The sequence below is a fragment of the Beta vulgaris genome, chromosome 6, assembly GCF_026745355.1.
Source record: "Beta vulgaris subsp. vulgaris cultivar EL10 chromosome 6, EL10.2, whole genome shotgun sequence".
In the NCBI taxonomy this organism is placed as follows: domain Eukaryota; kingdom Viridiplantae; phylum Streptophyta; class Magnoliopsida; order Caryophyllales; family Amaranthaceae; genus Beta; species Beta vulgaris.
The window spans coordinates 32,834,600-32,849,345 of NC_079207.1; the positions used below are offsets into that span (position 1 = coordinate 32,834,600).

The following is a 14,746-nucleotide window of genomic DNA, read 5'->3' on the forward strand; positions in this document are numbered from 1 at the left end:
TTTTAGGATTAAGCTTCATCTGGTACCTTCTCAGCGTTCTAAACGTTTCAGCCAATCCTCTAGGTGCTCGCGGTCAGATTTACTTTTGACAATGGAGTCGTCAACATAAGCTTCTATGTTTCTGCCTCTCTGATCCGCAAACACTTTATCGACCAACTTCTGGTAAGTGGCTCCGGCATTACGAAGCCCAAAAGGCATCGCCTATAATTGTAAACTCCACAGTTGTTATAAATGCCGTCTTCTTTCTATCTGCTCCGAGTAAGCTGATTTGATGATATCCTGAGAATGCATCCATAAACTGAGCAGAGCATGGCCGCTAGTAGAATCTACTAACTGGTCTATCCTAGGCAAAGGATAGCATCTTTTGGGCAGGCCCTATTGAGATCCGTGAAGTCCACACACATTCTCCATTGGCCGTTGCTTTCTTTACCATAACGACGTTAGCCAACCATTCTGGGTAGTCACATGGCTCGATAAATCCTGCCGCCAACAATTTATCTACCTCCTCTTTTATGGCTTTATTCTTGTCTGCCGAAAAATTTCTTTTCTTCTGCTTGATTGGACGGACGGCACTATCCACATTTAAGCGATGGACAATTACAGAGGGGTCTATCCCTGGCATCTCATCAGCGGAGAACGCGAAGACGTCTGCATTCTCTCTTAAGAGTGCCACCAAATTGATCCTCACCTCCGGATCTATATCTGTCCCTACAGCCACCGTCCTCGCCGGATCTTCCGCCAGCATTTCTTGCTGAGTTTCCCCATCAGGCTTTGGCCTTGGCGTATCCTCTGGCCTGGCCTCTAACTCCTCCATTGATATTTCCATCATCTCCTCCTTATCTTTCTCCGATTCTTTCTCTTGTTCATTCATCGCGGCCCTTCTTTGAGCCCTTCTTTGCTTTTCTCCGGGTGGATTTGCTTCTTCCACTGGCATCCTCCTAGCTGGCTGTTTCAGGTTGTCAAATAGCATGACTTTGCTGCCTCCTGGTTCCCCCTCAGCTTAGCTGTCGTCCCTCATTGGTGACGTACAGCATTGTCAGATGATAAGTGGAAACGATCCTTGGACATCATGTATCAGAGGACGTCCCACTATGGCGTTGTAGGCCCAGGAACGTCTACCACCAGAAATTCAGTCATGACATCCCGGACTTCATTGCCGTCTCCTATCCGGACCGGGAGGCTCACCAAACCCTCCGGAGTTACAGACGCCCCGGTGAACCAATTACAGGATATCGGACGGCTTCAAGTATTCTCGTCCTATCATCAATTTTTCGAACGTTGAGAGGTATAGGATGTTAGCTGAGCTCCCACCGTCTACCAGGATTCTATGGACCAAACATTCGAAATTCTTAAGTGACCACCAATGGGTCATCATGAGGGAAAACCACATGCTCTGCGTCTTTAGTGTGAAAGTCATTGCCGGCATGGCTGGCGGATGCCTCCATTCATGCTTCATTGAAATTGACTTGGTGCCTGAATTCTTTCAGGCTGGCTTTGCTCCATTCACACTACCTCCATGAATAGGTCCGCCACTGATGACGTGAATTTCACTTGATCCTTGATTGAACGTTCTTGTTGATTGGTTTACCAGATCTCCTTCTTTCGTCTGTGCTTATATTGGCTGAAATAGCCTCTTCTAACAAATCTTCTAGATTATCTTTCAAGTGACGACAATCTTCCGTGACATGGCCGTGATCCCCATGGAAATCACACCATTTGCTTTTATCACGATTTTTGTGGAACATAGGTTTAGGACGCTGCCATTTGTCGCTATCCTTGTTCTTCAAAAAGATCTGACTTCTTGAGGTAGTCAGTTGGGTGTACGCGTCAAATCTGTCTTTGCGCTCACCTCCTTCCCAACACCCTTTCACGATCCCTACGATCGCGGTCATACCTCTCACCATCCCTTTCTCGTTCATCCCCTTTTTACCATATGCGACTCTTGTCGTCTATCATCTCGGGCGCGATCAGATTCACGGCCCTTATCTTTCTTTTGCTTATCCTCTTTCTTCTCAGATTCACGGTTACCCACAGCTTTGTCAAACTCCTCCCCCCTGATATAATCATTTGCTTTACCCAGGACGGGACCCAGAGTGGTGTAAGATTTACGACCCAGATAATTTCGAAAATGGTGACCCCTCCTTGAGGCCAGTCATCAAGGCTAGCACCGCTACATCTTGCTGTAAGCGTGGAATTGAAACGGCTTCAACATTAAAGCGACCGATATAGTCCCTTAAACTTTCGTTGGCCCCCTGCTTGACAGATAACAATTCTCCCGTAATACGTTCGCGGCGTCTATTACTGACAAAGTGAGTACTGAATGTGGACGACAACTGGGAGAAGCTAAAAATGCTACCTGGCTTTAGACTTTTGAACCATGTCTGGGCTATGCCTGTCAATGTGGACGGGAAGAACTTGCACCATATGGCGTCCACATCAGTGTAAAGGAACATGTGGCCTTCATAAGCAGCCACGTGGTCATCTGGATCCGAAGTGCCATCATACTTGGAGGTTGGCATCTTGATTCTCGTCATTGGATGATTCAAAATATCCATAGTGAAGGGGGAGAGCTTAGGCTTAATGAGTAGGTGACCCCCCATCGAATAGTTACTAGCGCCTGAGGCACTGTACTCACGACGGGAGCCACCCTGGGCCTCTTCCTCTGAATGATACAATTCTTCTGTCTCCAAGATGTCTTCTTCATAGTTTGACTGATCAATCCTTTTTTCCATCTCTCGTCCACTAGGATTCAAAGATCGCACTTTTGAGGGGTCGTCCGTCGTTCCTACCGGCCGTGGCCAGTGGTCGCTTACGTGCACGCCAGCAGGTTGATTGGGTGTGCTTTGTTGGGGGTTGGCGTCAACATTTGAATGAAAGAAGCTACATCTGTAGCTGTTCAGGTGAGAATTGACTTAGCTGAGCTAAATTGAGAGGTACGTTACTATTTGGAGTCTGTCCCTCGGGAGATTGGTAGTTGAATTGTGGGTTTCCCATCGCCCCAGTGATGACTGGCTGCGACGAGGTCTGGCCGACATCCTTATCCTTGGATCCTTGTTTGTGTTGTTTACGTCACCCATGGTTGTTTCTTTGCTAAGGTTGGGAGGCCCCTCCTTCTAGCGCCAAGTTGTTTCGGTTAGAAATAGTTAGCATCCTCGCAAGAGTCCGCCAAGCTTCGAGAGCTCACGTCCTTGCTGGAAAACTGCACAGGATGCAAACGTAAACTACCCTCGGGGTGGTTTTGAGGAAACCCCCTCCGACGCTCAAGTCAGATATTTGGACCACTAGGATGTAGAGAGAGAAACAAGAGAGAGAAATAAGCTATTTTTAGTTGTAAGAGAATGTACCTGCAGATAGTACCATTGGGGTATTTATAGAAGTACTATTCCTCTGACAGGACGTATAATCCTTTGACACGTGTAGGGCTATGACGCATTTGACAGGTGGGAAGATTCCCTTATTTTGTCTTGTTAGGCGTCCGCCAACATTGTCGGTCCTAGGGGACGAACTGGCTCGAACAGTGCTTTTAATGGTTTTATCGTACTCGCGTCCATAATCTTATTCGCGGCCACAGATGAGAAGGCCGCTAATGAACTGGGGTTATACCCATACAGATTTTATTCTTCGAAAAAAAGCATATAATGTAGGTACTAGGTAGTCATTTCACTGATCAGTAACAGAAGTTACTGGGTATTTAACTCAAAAAAAAGAGAAGTTACCCCGGGGATATGGGATATCCCTATAGTTGAAGTCTTGTAAAGTTGTAATTACCATGTTTATGATACGGTTCTCAAAAAACAAAAAAAAAAACAGAACACTACGGTCTACGCTGATTTATGTTTTAACTAATTCTTTAACTGGACTATAAAACTTAGTCAAGTTAATTAAAAACAACTCTATTAACATACTAGTTTGGTATAGAAAAAAAAAGAAGAAAACCACTGTAACTCTTTACGAGAATAACAACTCTCGCATGGTTTTAAGGAACATGTACATATTTCTAAATTGAGATTATCTTAATTAACTCTATGTCGAGAGAGTTGTAATATTCACATGTCCTTTGAATGTGACGTGAAATTAAAGAGAAAAGTAAACCCCGTGTCATAAATTTCTGAAGAACAAGTCTAATGCAGCTTCTTTGACATTAGTTGCGAATACAAATTTCTACCCACCATTATTATATTAACTATGGCATTATGGTTAGCTTATATATACTTCCTCCATTTGTTTATACTTGCTCATTGAGTTGGGGCACAAGATTTAAGGAGATGAGAGAGATAGAGAGAGGGGAAAAAGGGGACACATGTGATTGGAGAAAGATAGAGAGAAAATATTGCCATAAAAGGAAATGATGCAAGTAATTTGTAACTACCAAAAGTGGAAATGATGCAAGTAAAAAAAAAACGGAGGAAGTATACTTTATATATGTGCTATACTTCAAATCATAATGTAATAAGTGGATAACACTAAAACACGTATCTTCCATGGCTTATATTCCTCTCGTTCCCATTAGTGTGTGCAACACTATGTATAAACTGGTTACAAAAATTCTTGTCCATAGACTTAAACCGTTAATTCCAAAATAGGTGTCTTGTAATCAAAACGGTTCATTGAGGGTAGGGGAAATAGAACGTTTTGCGGTCGTCGCAGCGTGAATTTAAAAAAACAAAATCACACAAGCTTCGTTTTAACTTTGTTTTTCTTCTATTTTATTTTTATATTATATCATGTCCAAAACTATTATAAATACACTATTTGGGAGTATTTTTGATGATATTTGAACATACAATCCTTTACAAGAGATCGTGTATAAGTAAAATGGAAGACAACACTACCAAAAAGAATAGTGCAATTAAAAAATAGTAAATATGTGACTAAGTGTTGGAATAAAAGAAAAAAAAAGAATAAAAAGAAAAACAGAATAAAAATTAAAGAAGGGAAGAAAAGAAGACAAAGAAAGAATAAAAAGAATACCTCTCAATAAAAACGAAAAAAAGAAAAAAAGAAAAAGAGATAAAAAATTAAAAAAGGGAAGAAAAGAATACAGAGAAAGAGATATTTATCTCAATTCTCACATAGTCACGTGAGAGTTGATACATGAGAAAAAAGAAGAGAGAGAAAAGAAGAGGAAGAATCAGATGGACAGAGTGAAAGAGAGCACTAACCTACTTCAGCGACTGCCGCCTTCCACCGGTGGCTATGATACCAGAAGCAGCCGAAGGTATGTCAACGGCATTGCTTGCCGTGATCGACAAAGTAGGGGACATTGTTTACCTCCCACACACAATTAGGGTTTTCTTTAAAATTAGGGTTTCAATTTTAGACTGCAATCTGAAGTAATTCAATGCACTTACTTCAGGAGTTTGCGTCAAATTAGAGTACAAAGAACCTGGGTAAGATTGAATTTGAGAAATTTAAGTAAGTTTTATGCCTTTGTTCTCATATTTCCTTCTCTTCCTCGCGTTTTTTACACAAAGCGGCCAAGAAAACGTTCTAGAACGCCGCGAATCCGTTACATAACGGCAGAACGGCCGATTTTGGTTTGAATTTCCTTGCACCGTTCTAGAACGGGTTTTCTCGAAACGGCAACTCTCAAACCCGTTACAAAGCGCCCGTTCTAGAACGGAACGGCCGAGTTTTTCTTCCCTGGTACGGAGATAAATTTAGTGGTGGCCTCTGAAGTCTTGCATTCTATGAACAAAAAGAAAGGGAAATTTGGGTGGTTTGCACTAAAGGTGGACCTAGAAAAGGCCTACGATCGTTTAGAATGGGATTTTGTGAGACTATGCCTTCAACATAATAACCTAGATAATCACTCAATAAACCTTATAATGAATTGTATCAACAAGGCTAGCTCCTCCATTCTTGTGAATGGAAAAAAAACAGACCAGTTCCACCACTCCCGGGGCTTTGCCAAGGTGACCCTATGTCACTCTTCATCTTTAATATCTGCCTAGAGTGTCTCACGGGTCTCATCAACCAGGCTTGTTTGGAGAAAGCTTGGACTCCTTTTTGGGTGGGGAAAAAGAAGGTACCAATATTACATCTCCTCTTTGAGGATGACTTATTGATTTTCGGGAGGGTAGACGAAACCACATCCTTTAAACTTCGCGAGATCTTAGAAAGCTTCTTCCAAATCTCTGGCCAAAAAGTCAATGAGAGCAAGAGCCGGCTAATTTTCTCCCCCAACACAAACGTGGAACATAAACAATTGTTCAAGGATACTCTAAATGTGGTAGAAAATGAGAACTTAGGTTTGTACTTGGGACTCCCCATATCACACAAAAGACCTAGTAAAAGGAATGTACAGTTTGTTGTGGATAAGGTTCGGGGAAAACTAGCTATGTGGAAAACTAAGGTTTTGTCCCGCGCAGGGAAACTAACTCTCATTCGAGCTTCCATGAACACCATAGCGTCATATTATATACAGGTCATGTTGTTGCCGAAATCGATTCTGAGAGAGCTTGACACGTTATGCAATAACCTCCTCTGGGGGCAAAATGAGGGTAAACAAAAAATCCACCTTGTCGGCCAAAAACATACATTTCTTCCTAAAGAAAAAGGAGGGTTGGGGATTAGGAGTCACTGGGATCTAAATGTAGCTTTGATGGCCAAGTTGGGTTGGAGGTTAACCAAGGGAAATACAAACCTAGCAAAAGAGTACATTGAGTCTAAATACGTGAGGGGGGATTACATTGTAGCTTATAATAAAGGTTCTCAAGTGTGGAAAAATGTGGCGCATGGTAGTTTGTTGCTTGAGAGCAGTAAAATGTGGAAGGTGGGTGACGGTCACTCAATTGATTTGTGGAGAGATAATTGGTTCGGGATAGGTGCTATTTCAAATTTCATTCGGGGCCAATTAAACAAGAGATGCTTAGAGTCAAAGACATTATTAATCAGAACAGTTGGGATCTTAGTGCATTGTCTTTGCATCTACCACATTTTCTAGTGGAAAGAATCAACACCCCTATTCACTTCCATAGGCGGGATTTGTGTTTCTCAATGCTCGTTGATAGAGGAAAATCCTCCCTCACCTACGCATACAAGGCCCTTGTAGACCATAGAGCCCCACAAGTTAGGAGTGACTGGATTTGGAAAAGCAACACATTGCCAAAACTTCGGTTCTTCATATGGCTCGTGTGGTGGGATCGCCTACCACACAAAGTCCTCCTTAGCCTGCGAAAAATCATAGCAACCCATATATGTTCTTGGTGCCAAAACCTAAATCACGCGGTTTGGGCAACTATTCAACCCCCCCACCAGTTCTGGACCCAAACAAATGTAAAAGAGTGGCTAGGGGAAAATTTAAGAAACCTGCAAGTGGTAGGAGGTATTGAGTGGAGGGTGGTGTTCCCTTTCATATGCTACAAAATTTGGAAAAGCTGTAATAAAAATATTTTCGAACAAAAGCCCTTTGTCGCGCCTCAACAAACAATCAATGTTGCTTTTTTACTTACAGCCCAATTCTTAAACATTCCCCATAGTCCTAGTCTCTCGGATCCAAAGTGTGAATATAATTGGCAGGCTTATGACCATACATTTGTCCATGTGAATGTCGATGCCACATTTATAAATATTGAAACGATATCAAGCATTGCAGGTTTACTACGAAATGATAAAGGTGTTTGGATTATGGGGTTGTCTTCACATGCCAGGGAGTTACCAATGCTATTGCCCGAGTGGATACGTTGGTGATGGATTAAAAAATGGGACTAATGGTTGCATGAAGATTTCTGACAAAAGCTCATCAACCCTCCAGAAAATCACTCTCGGTAATCCCTGACTTTCTTAATTTCTGGAGAATAATGGTGATGGTGCTTTCTTATCACCTTGAAATATATGAGATTCAGGAGAAATATGTTCCGATAAGTTTTTATACACCAAGTTGATATTAGTTTATACTTCAAATCTTAATTATGACAGGTTCCGAAAAAATCACGTGAATAGAACACATCCTAAAGGTGTTAGTTTGTATGAATTTGAGTTTTGATATGTATTGAGCTGTCACATTGGATACCTTTACTCATTAATTATTTGTAACATGTATTTTCTTACAGCTACAGGACTAGGCGTATCCTTGGGATCAATGCTTATGCTCCTTGGCCCTTGATCTTTGTATTCATTTATCCACGGAAGAAAGATTGTTAAGCAGAAGGCTAAATACTTTGAGCGAAATGATGGCTTCTTGTTGCAACAACAAGATGAAAGTGTTGGGGGTTGGATGAAAATCTTCACTTCAGAGGAGCAAGAAAGAGCCACTAACAACTTTAATAAAGATAGAATACTTGGGCCAGGAGGTCAAGGTACAGGTTATAAGGGAAATGTTGAGTGAAGAAAGGATTGTTGCCATAAAGAAGACTAAAATGGTGGATGAAAGTCGTTTAAGAGAATTCATTAACGAAGTGGTTATCTTATCACAAATCAGTCATCGGAATGTAGTTAAATTATTGGGAAGTTGTTTAGAAACTGAAGTCCCCTTACTCGTTTATGAGTTTATCCTTAATGGAACACTATTCCATCATATTCATTACCCCACTGAAGAGTTTCCAATCACTTGGAGGATGCGCTTGCAAATTGCTTCAAATTCAGCCGGAGCTCTTGCTTACTTGCACACATCATCTTCTATTCCTATCCTTCAATGAGACATCAAAACGTCCAACATACGGTTAGATGACAAGTACAGAGCAAAGTTGTCAGATTTTGGGACTTCGAAGTCAATTGCTCTAGACCAAACCCATGTAACCACTCGTATTGTAGGAACATTTTGGTTATTCAGATCCAGAGTACTTTCAATCAAGTCAATTCACTAAAAAGAGTGATGTTTACAGTTTTGGAGTTGTACTTGTCGAGCTTCTAACAGGACAAAAGGCAGTACGCGCTGCATTTGAAGAAGACAGAATTTTGACATCATGGTTTCTTTCGCATATGGAAACTTCTCGTTTGCTTGAAATCGTAGATAACCAACTCCTACAAAAGGGTTCAAAGGAAGAGTTTCTCACAATTGCTAATCTTGCGAGGCAGTGTCTAAACTTGGATGGAAGGACTAGACCCACAATGAAAGAAGTTGTGATGAATTTTGCAACAAGAAGTGCAGATGATGATTTTTCGAGTTCTAGCTCAATCCATTTTGGAAAATAGCTCTGCATATTCAGCAGAAGTGTCTTTGCTATTTAATCCTAGATGATGTTATGTATGTCCAAGATTCAATTAACTTATAGAGGCTCAAGCTGACCATGTTGATAAACTTCTCTTTTTTCGTAGTTGGTAATTTGCAAAATTCATTGGTTTATTACGGTATGTTTTGGGTCCTCGGTGCAATGTACTCTATGTAAATGCAGTAATGACATATTGGACCACCTTTTCATTTTGAACTTGAGCTCATGAAATCTTGTAATGATATCAATGCTAGGCTGATAGCTACCATCGGTATTTTTAATTATTATACAAATCTCATAAAGTGTTTGGGTGAGAGAAATATATTTTATTGGAAGTCATTTTTCCATTTTGCTTTGTTCTTTTGTAGGGGGTTAGGAGATAGTTTTCTCAATGATAGTGTTGTGGTATTTGTATTAAGGAGAATAGTTTTTAATGTTGACTGCTAAAGTGAAAGTGGGTACATTGAGAAAGGGGGAAGGACTTGATGACTACTAGCTTTCTAACCAAACAAAGAAGTTACTATATTGCCCTGGTTCAGTGTTTTAAATTTGGACATGATAAATAAAAAATTTGTTACAAGCTACTTAAGTTTGTTCTCTGTACCACTTCAACCTATTTCAGCCAAAATACCAATTTTCTGGGGAAATTTAAAAACTTATGGCCAAGACTCCCCAAAATGCAACCAACTTGTTTTTTGTCTTTTATGTTGCTAACCCAATTACCCAACCAAACCCTAATCTCCCGCTTCCCTCTCAATTAGTTGTATACACACTTCCCCCAATTGAGAGAGCATATAAGCCCCATTGAAGAACTTAAGCTCTCTTCCACAAGAAGGAAAAGGTAATCCTTCCCTCCTTCATTTTTGTCAAAAATGTCTGAGCTAAATTAATTGAGAGCTTTTTTTTTTTGCTCATTTAATTATTTCTTCAATTAATCTGTATATATCGGGTTATTATACCTAAGAGAATCCCAACTACCTGAAGTAGCATTCCTCTAGCAAAGGTGAGGTCTCGCTAAGGTTAAAGAAGAGAGGGAGAGAGAGAGAAGGGGGGGCGTAATTGGCTTAGGGCAGAAAAAGATAAGTGGGTTCCATTTATTGAGAAAGGGAGGCATTCTTAGGGTATTTTTAAACAGTAGTGATATTTTTCATTCTATTGGAGCCATGAAAACCATTGTGAGATTTACTTCTTCCAAAATTTGGATCATTTGAAGGTTGAGTTTTATATTTGAGTAAAATTCTACAAGAAAGGGTAGCTGTAGTATGAATTGAATATATTTTAGTAGAAGTCTATAAGAGGTGGTTGTAGTATAAATTAAATAGCTACTTTTTGCAAAGTGACAAAAAGAATGCAAGAGATATACCTGAAGGAGGAAAACTAGGAGCAAATACAGTAATCAGAATTTAAGACTCAATAGATGAATATTCAAGGAACGGAAAGAATGGAAGAGAGCTAGCCACTTAGCCTTAGGTAGGTATTAGGTTGTCCATGGAGTTCAGGCTTGAAAAAGACTATAAACTAGGTGATAAGAAGAAGCTTGTCTTATAGGAACATGCCTTTAATATTATATATGTACAATAATTCTTCCAGTTTGCTATGATACTTTAGAATATTCCGCTGTATTATCAAAAAGATATGGCCAAAATGATGTGTGGCCAAGAAACAACCATTATAAACTCAGAACAATTTCTGCTCAGGTCAAGTCAAAGGTCTAAAACAAACTTCGCTGACTATCAAGTCGTGTAAAAGGCATTTAGACGGTTAAAACTGGGTTTCAGGCTACTTCAATAAGCAATACAGGTAAATTTGAAACTATAGACCAGATTCTTAGCACAGAAAAAGCTCATTGCCCGTCTCAATAAGACTATAACCAAAAGATTGCATCCTCAATACATGTCTTTGTCAGATTTATTCTACTGTCTTTCCGCCAATGGTGATAATACTTGTATCAGCATAAACTTACCTGCAGGTTATAGTATAAGCCTGAAGGCCTTCAGGGACTCAATCACCAACAAGTCAACAACCCTCTTGTTTCCCTATCTGACCGTAATGACAACAGCCAACACTGCAATGCAGAGCTGAGTGCAACTGGACTGTGATAACCTGCAACCAGTTTACATTATTCTACAAGCAAGGTTGTACCAGAATAAACTTTCTGCAGTCCCCAAGTCATTAATGTAAGTTATTAACACATTTGGAGATCTTACTGAGTGAGCTAAGTGAGAAAATACCTTCAGATATTCGCTCGATACTGTCCCTAGAGATGTTAATGATGCACTCAAACAATTTCACAGGTTCAGTTCTTTGACCAACCTGAAAAACATTATAGACTTCTCAGCATGTTTTAGCTTTATCACAAGAGACCAGAAGAGAGATACCATCTGACATTGAAAAGCTTTCTAGCTTGAAGAACCTTAGCTTGAACAGTAATCTACTGGTTACTTCTCCCTAATATAAAAATTGCACACACCTTTTTGTGGTAAGCTTAACATATTAAGTGGTGAAATCCAAAAAGATTTAGGGAAGTTGTTGATCATTACATTCTTTGTGTTGAGAAACTCCACGTTTGGAAATAAACGAGATGATTTGTTTGACTGTTCTAACCTCTAAGCTACTGAATTGGCTAAAAACGACTTCAATGATCCAGTAAATTCAAGTATTGAAAAAGTGGTAAATGTTAGGAGGCTGCGAGCTTTTATATATTTGTTCACTGGCCAAAATCCCCAGAGATTGGTTAAATGAGCAGGTTATTTGCATTACAACTAACGGAAAACTGGAAATCAGAGCAAGTTCCTCATGAGCTGTCACAGGTCTGTCTTCATGACCTTTCTCTCACGACAATATACTGGAAGATCACAATCCTAAGGAGCTGTTTAGCCGACAATTCCTATGTTGCAGAAGAATCAGCTGCGCAGACCAATTGCAGATTCTTACTCTGAACTAGAGTTTTTATCAAACTTCAAGCTAACTTAAAAAAAATTCAGCCATTCCGAGAAGTATGGCTAGACTTAGTCATCTGACTACGTGGAATCTTTCCCATAACAACCTTAGTGGGAGATGTTACGGTGGAAAAGGACATATCATATAATGGTAATTAGTCAGCACACTGCAAAACCCTGTTAACCCTTACTTAATTGGCAAACAAGCCTTCTGGTCCTCTTCAGGATGAAAAGTTTTCTGGCATGAATTCTCTCACAAGCTTATATGTCATTTGTTTTTTGAGAGGTAATCAAAGTGGTCCAGTTTTCCACAGTCCCTCATGTTATGCTACTGCAACTGCATCTATAATCGGACATTTGGACTTATGTCACTAAGTAGCATAAAGAAATACCAAACTTTAGTTCTATCTTATCTCTTTCAAGCAATAGGAAGAACGCAAGAGAGACCGTCGAAAATAAGAACAATAGTTAAATATAATAGACTGTAGAAAATGATAATCCAAAGGCCAGATGCACAGGTCAGAAAACAAGACGCCAGCACCAGACATCATGGACATGACACAAAGTAGAAAAAATTCAAAACAAAATTCCTGCAGAAATTTGCATAGGCCATTGAGGAATGAATACATGATGGCAACTGGAGTGACTCCATGAGCTCTATGCCTGTGAATAACTGTGATGCAAGTGGGAGTGTACTGGATTAGCGGTCCATAAAGGTGGTATAGGTGACAACGTCAAGTGTAATTCCTTTCCCAATCATTTCTTAGCATATTTTTAATGCCTTGGCATATTTCTAGCCTTGCAATATCCATCAATCAAAATAGGCCCTAATAATCTAGTTACCAGAAGCATACATCAGAAAATATGACACCCAGCAAACTCAAGCAGCTCAACAGAAATGTAACTAGGAATCACATACTTTACATTAAGCACAGAATACAGAAAATAACAGTCATCATTTGCCTAAAATAAAATAATGGTCATCTCTACTTACTTGGATTCCTTCAGCAAAATTCTTCACTACCATAGCTCCAAAATCCCACCATAGTTGCAATCATCATATTCATGTCATTTAATAAAATCCCTTAGAAGGTCCTTAGATGAGTCAGTTCAGTTACCAGAAGACAAGATGCCAACAAGTGAGGAAAAAGTGTCAGCATTAGCTTCAAATCCGTTACTACCCATAAGATCGCAATTGTATAATGCCTTTGGTCAGTCATTATTAAGAAAATACCTTGTAATGATTGTAATTATAGGTACAACCATTAGGGACGCAACAATCTTCCTCCATTTTATTCAATTATTCAATAGCTTCATACATGAGCCCATTCTTGCATAAACCTTTGATCATTATAGCGCATATTTCACAATCAGGTCGAAGCTCCTTCAATACAAGATCAAAGAAAACATTTGCCGCATGTTCAAGTCCCCCAACATTACATAAACCGCCCATTATGATACCATCAACAACAGTATCTGGCTTAACACCATGTTCCTTCAAATCTTCAAGTAAAGCCATTGCCTCATCGAGCTGAGCATATCTACATAGACCATCAAGCAATGAAGCATTTGCAATGATATTTGGAATATTTTCATGAGTTCGCAGTTCTGTAGGCAGCTGGTGGGCAAGGGTGGAGTCTATTGGCTTTGCACAAGCCCTCAATCAGAGTACTATAGGCAACAAGACCATGTCTCATCCATTTTAAGTAATTCTTGGAAAAATGGATGGCCTTGTCAACATTTCTAGTTTTGCAATATCAATTAATCATAGTATTGAAACTTACAAGATCACCTTTCATCTGGCCTTCGGAGCCTCACCTCTCTCAATCATATGTTGCACCATGGCTTGCGCTTCACCAATACTCTCATCATAATAAAACATGTCAATTACCACGCTGAAGTTGGGGACATTAGGTGCAACATTGTTGTCCAACATTTTCAGCTAACATATTTTTGGCATCCACCCGAAAGCCACAACTGTAAAGGCCTCGAACCAAGGCATTATAATGTAGGAATTTATAAGTACTATAAAGCGGAATTTCATGAATCAAATTCATAAGCACTTAAATCAGGATCACATGCATATATAATTAAGGATCACATACAAGTTTAGAAATAACCTTTGTAGCGTGATTTCCACAAAGCTTGAATGACTCGGATTGAGAATCTCAGATGTGATTCCTCTACTTAGTCCACCAACCCGGATCAACACTCCACCAATGCTAGTTGGAAAGGAAGAAAACTTTTTCTTGTTTTTGGATTTAAACGTGACTTTGATGAAGAGAGAGAATAGGAGAGAGAAAATAATAAGAGAATAAACTGACTGTTTCTTTTCTGCCTAACCAAATATATAAAAGTATTTAGGTCAGATTTCTCTCCCTTTTCCTATCTCTTGGCCGGCCACCCTAGGGCCCTCTTGGGCTCTAGGTTTCTTTTGTTGATCCAAGTTTAATGTGTGACCTTGTAGGATCCGTTACATTGGGCTTCGGGTTTATTTATTTACTAATCCGAAGTTCTATAGCTTTCTCTAGCAAGACGTATAGACGACCCAATATAACGAACTTATTATCTCTATAATACGATCCATTATATATTAGTAATTGCATTTAAGTCGAGGACATAAATCCTTCAATCTCCCACTTGTCCGAGACGAGT

General features: G+C 39.8%; 1 protein-coding gene, 1 long non-coding RNA gene and 1 pseudogene across 2 annotated transcripts; 2 read left to right on the forward strand and 1 right to left on the reverse strand.

Annotated features, from left to right (window-relative positions):
* Positions 1-7,609: 7,609 nt before the first annotated feature.
* On the forward strand, positions 7,610-9,181 carry LOC130591809 (wall-associated receptor kinase-like 9; annotated as a pseudogene).
* A 578-nt stretch (positions 9,182-9,759) lies between these two features.
* LOC130591741 (uncharacterized) lies at positions 9,760-11,744 on the forward strand. The gene is made up of 2 exons (XR_008969794.1): positions 9,760-9,993; positions 10,850-11,744. It is a non-coding gene; the product is annotated as an uncharacterized LOC130591741 (long non-coding RNA).
* Positions 11,745-13,391: 1,647 nt separating this feature from the next.
* LOC130591810 (pentatricopeptide repeat-containing protein At1g12775, mitochondrial-like) lies at positions 13,392-14,027 on the reverse strand. The gene is made up of 2 exons (XM_057395739.1): positions 13,910-14,027; positions 13,392-13,729 (listed from the first exon to the last, which is right to left on the reverse strand). Exons 1-2 carry the CDS (start codon positions 14,025-14,027, stop codon positions 13,392-13,394), a joined length of 456 nt encoding a protein of 151 aa, XP_057251722.1.
* Between the last annotated feature and the right edge of the window lie 719 nt (positions 14,028-14,746).

Coding starts and splice junctions, on each gene's coding strand:
- LOC130591810 (XM_057395739.1), bottom strand. CDS start 14,027: ATGTTGGACAACAATGTTGCACCTAATGTCCCCAACTTCAGCGTGGTA. Junction 13,730..13,909: donor GCAACATATGATTGAGAGAG/GTGAGGCTCCGA, acceptor CAAAGCCAATAG/ACTCCACCCTTGCCCACCAG.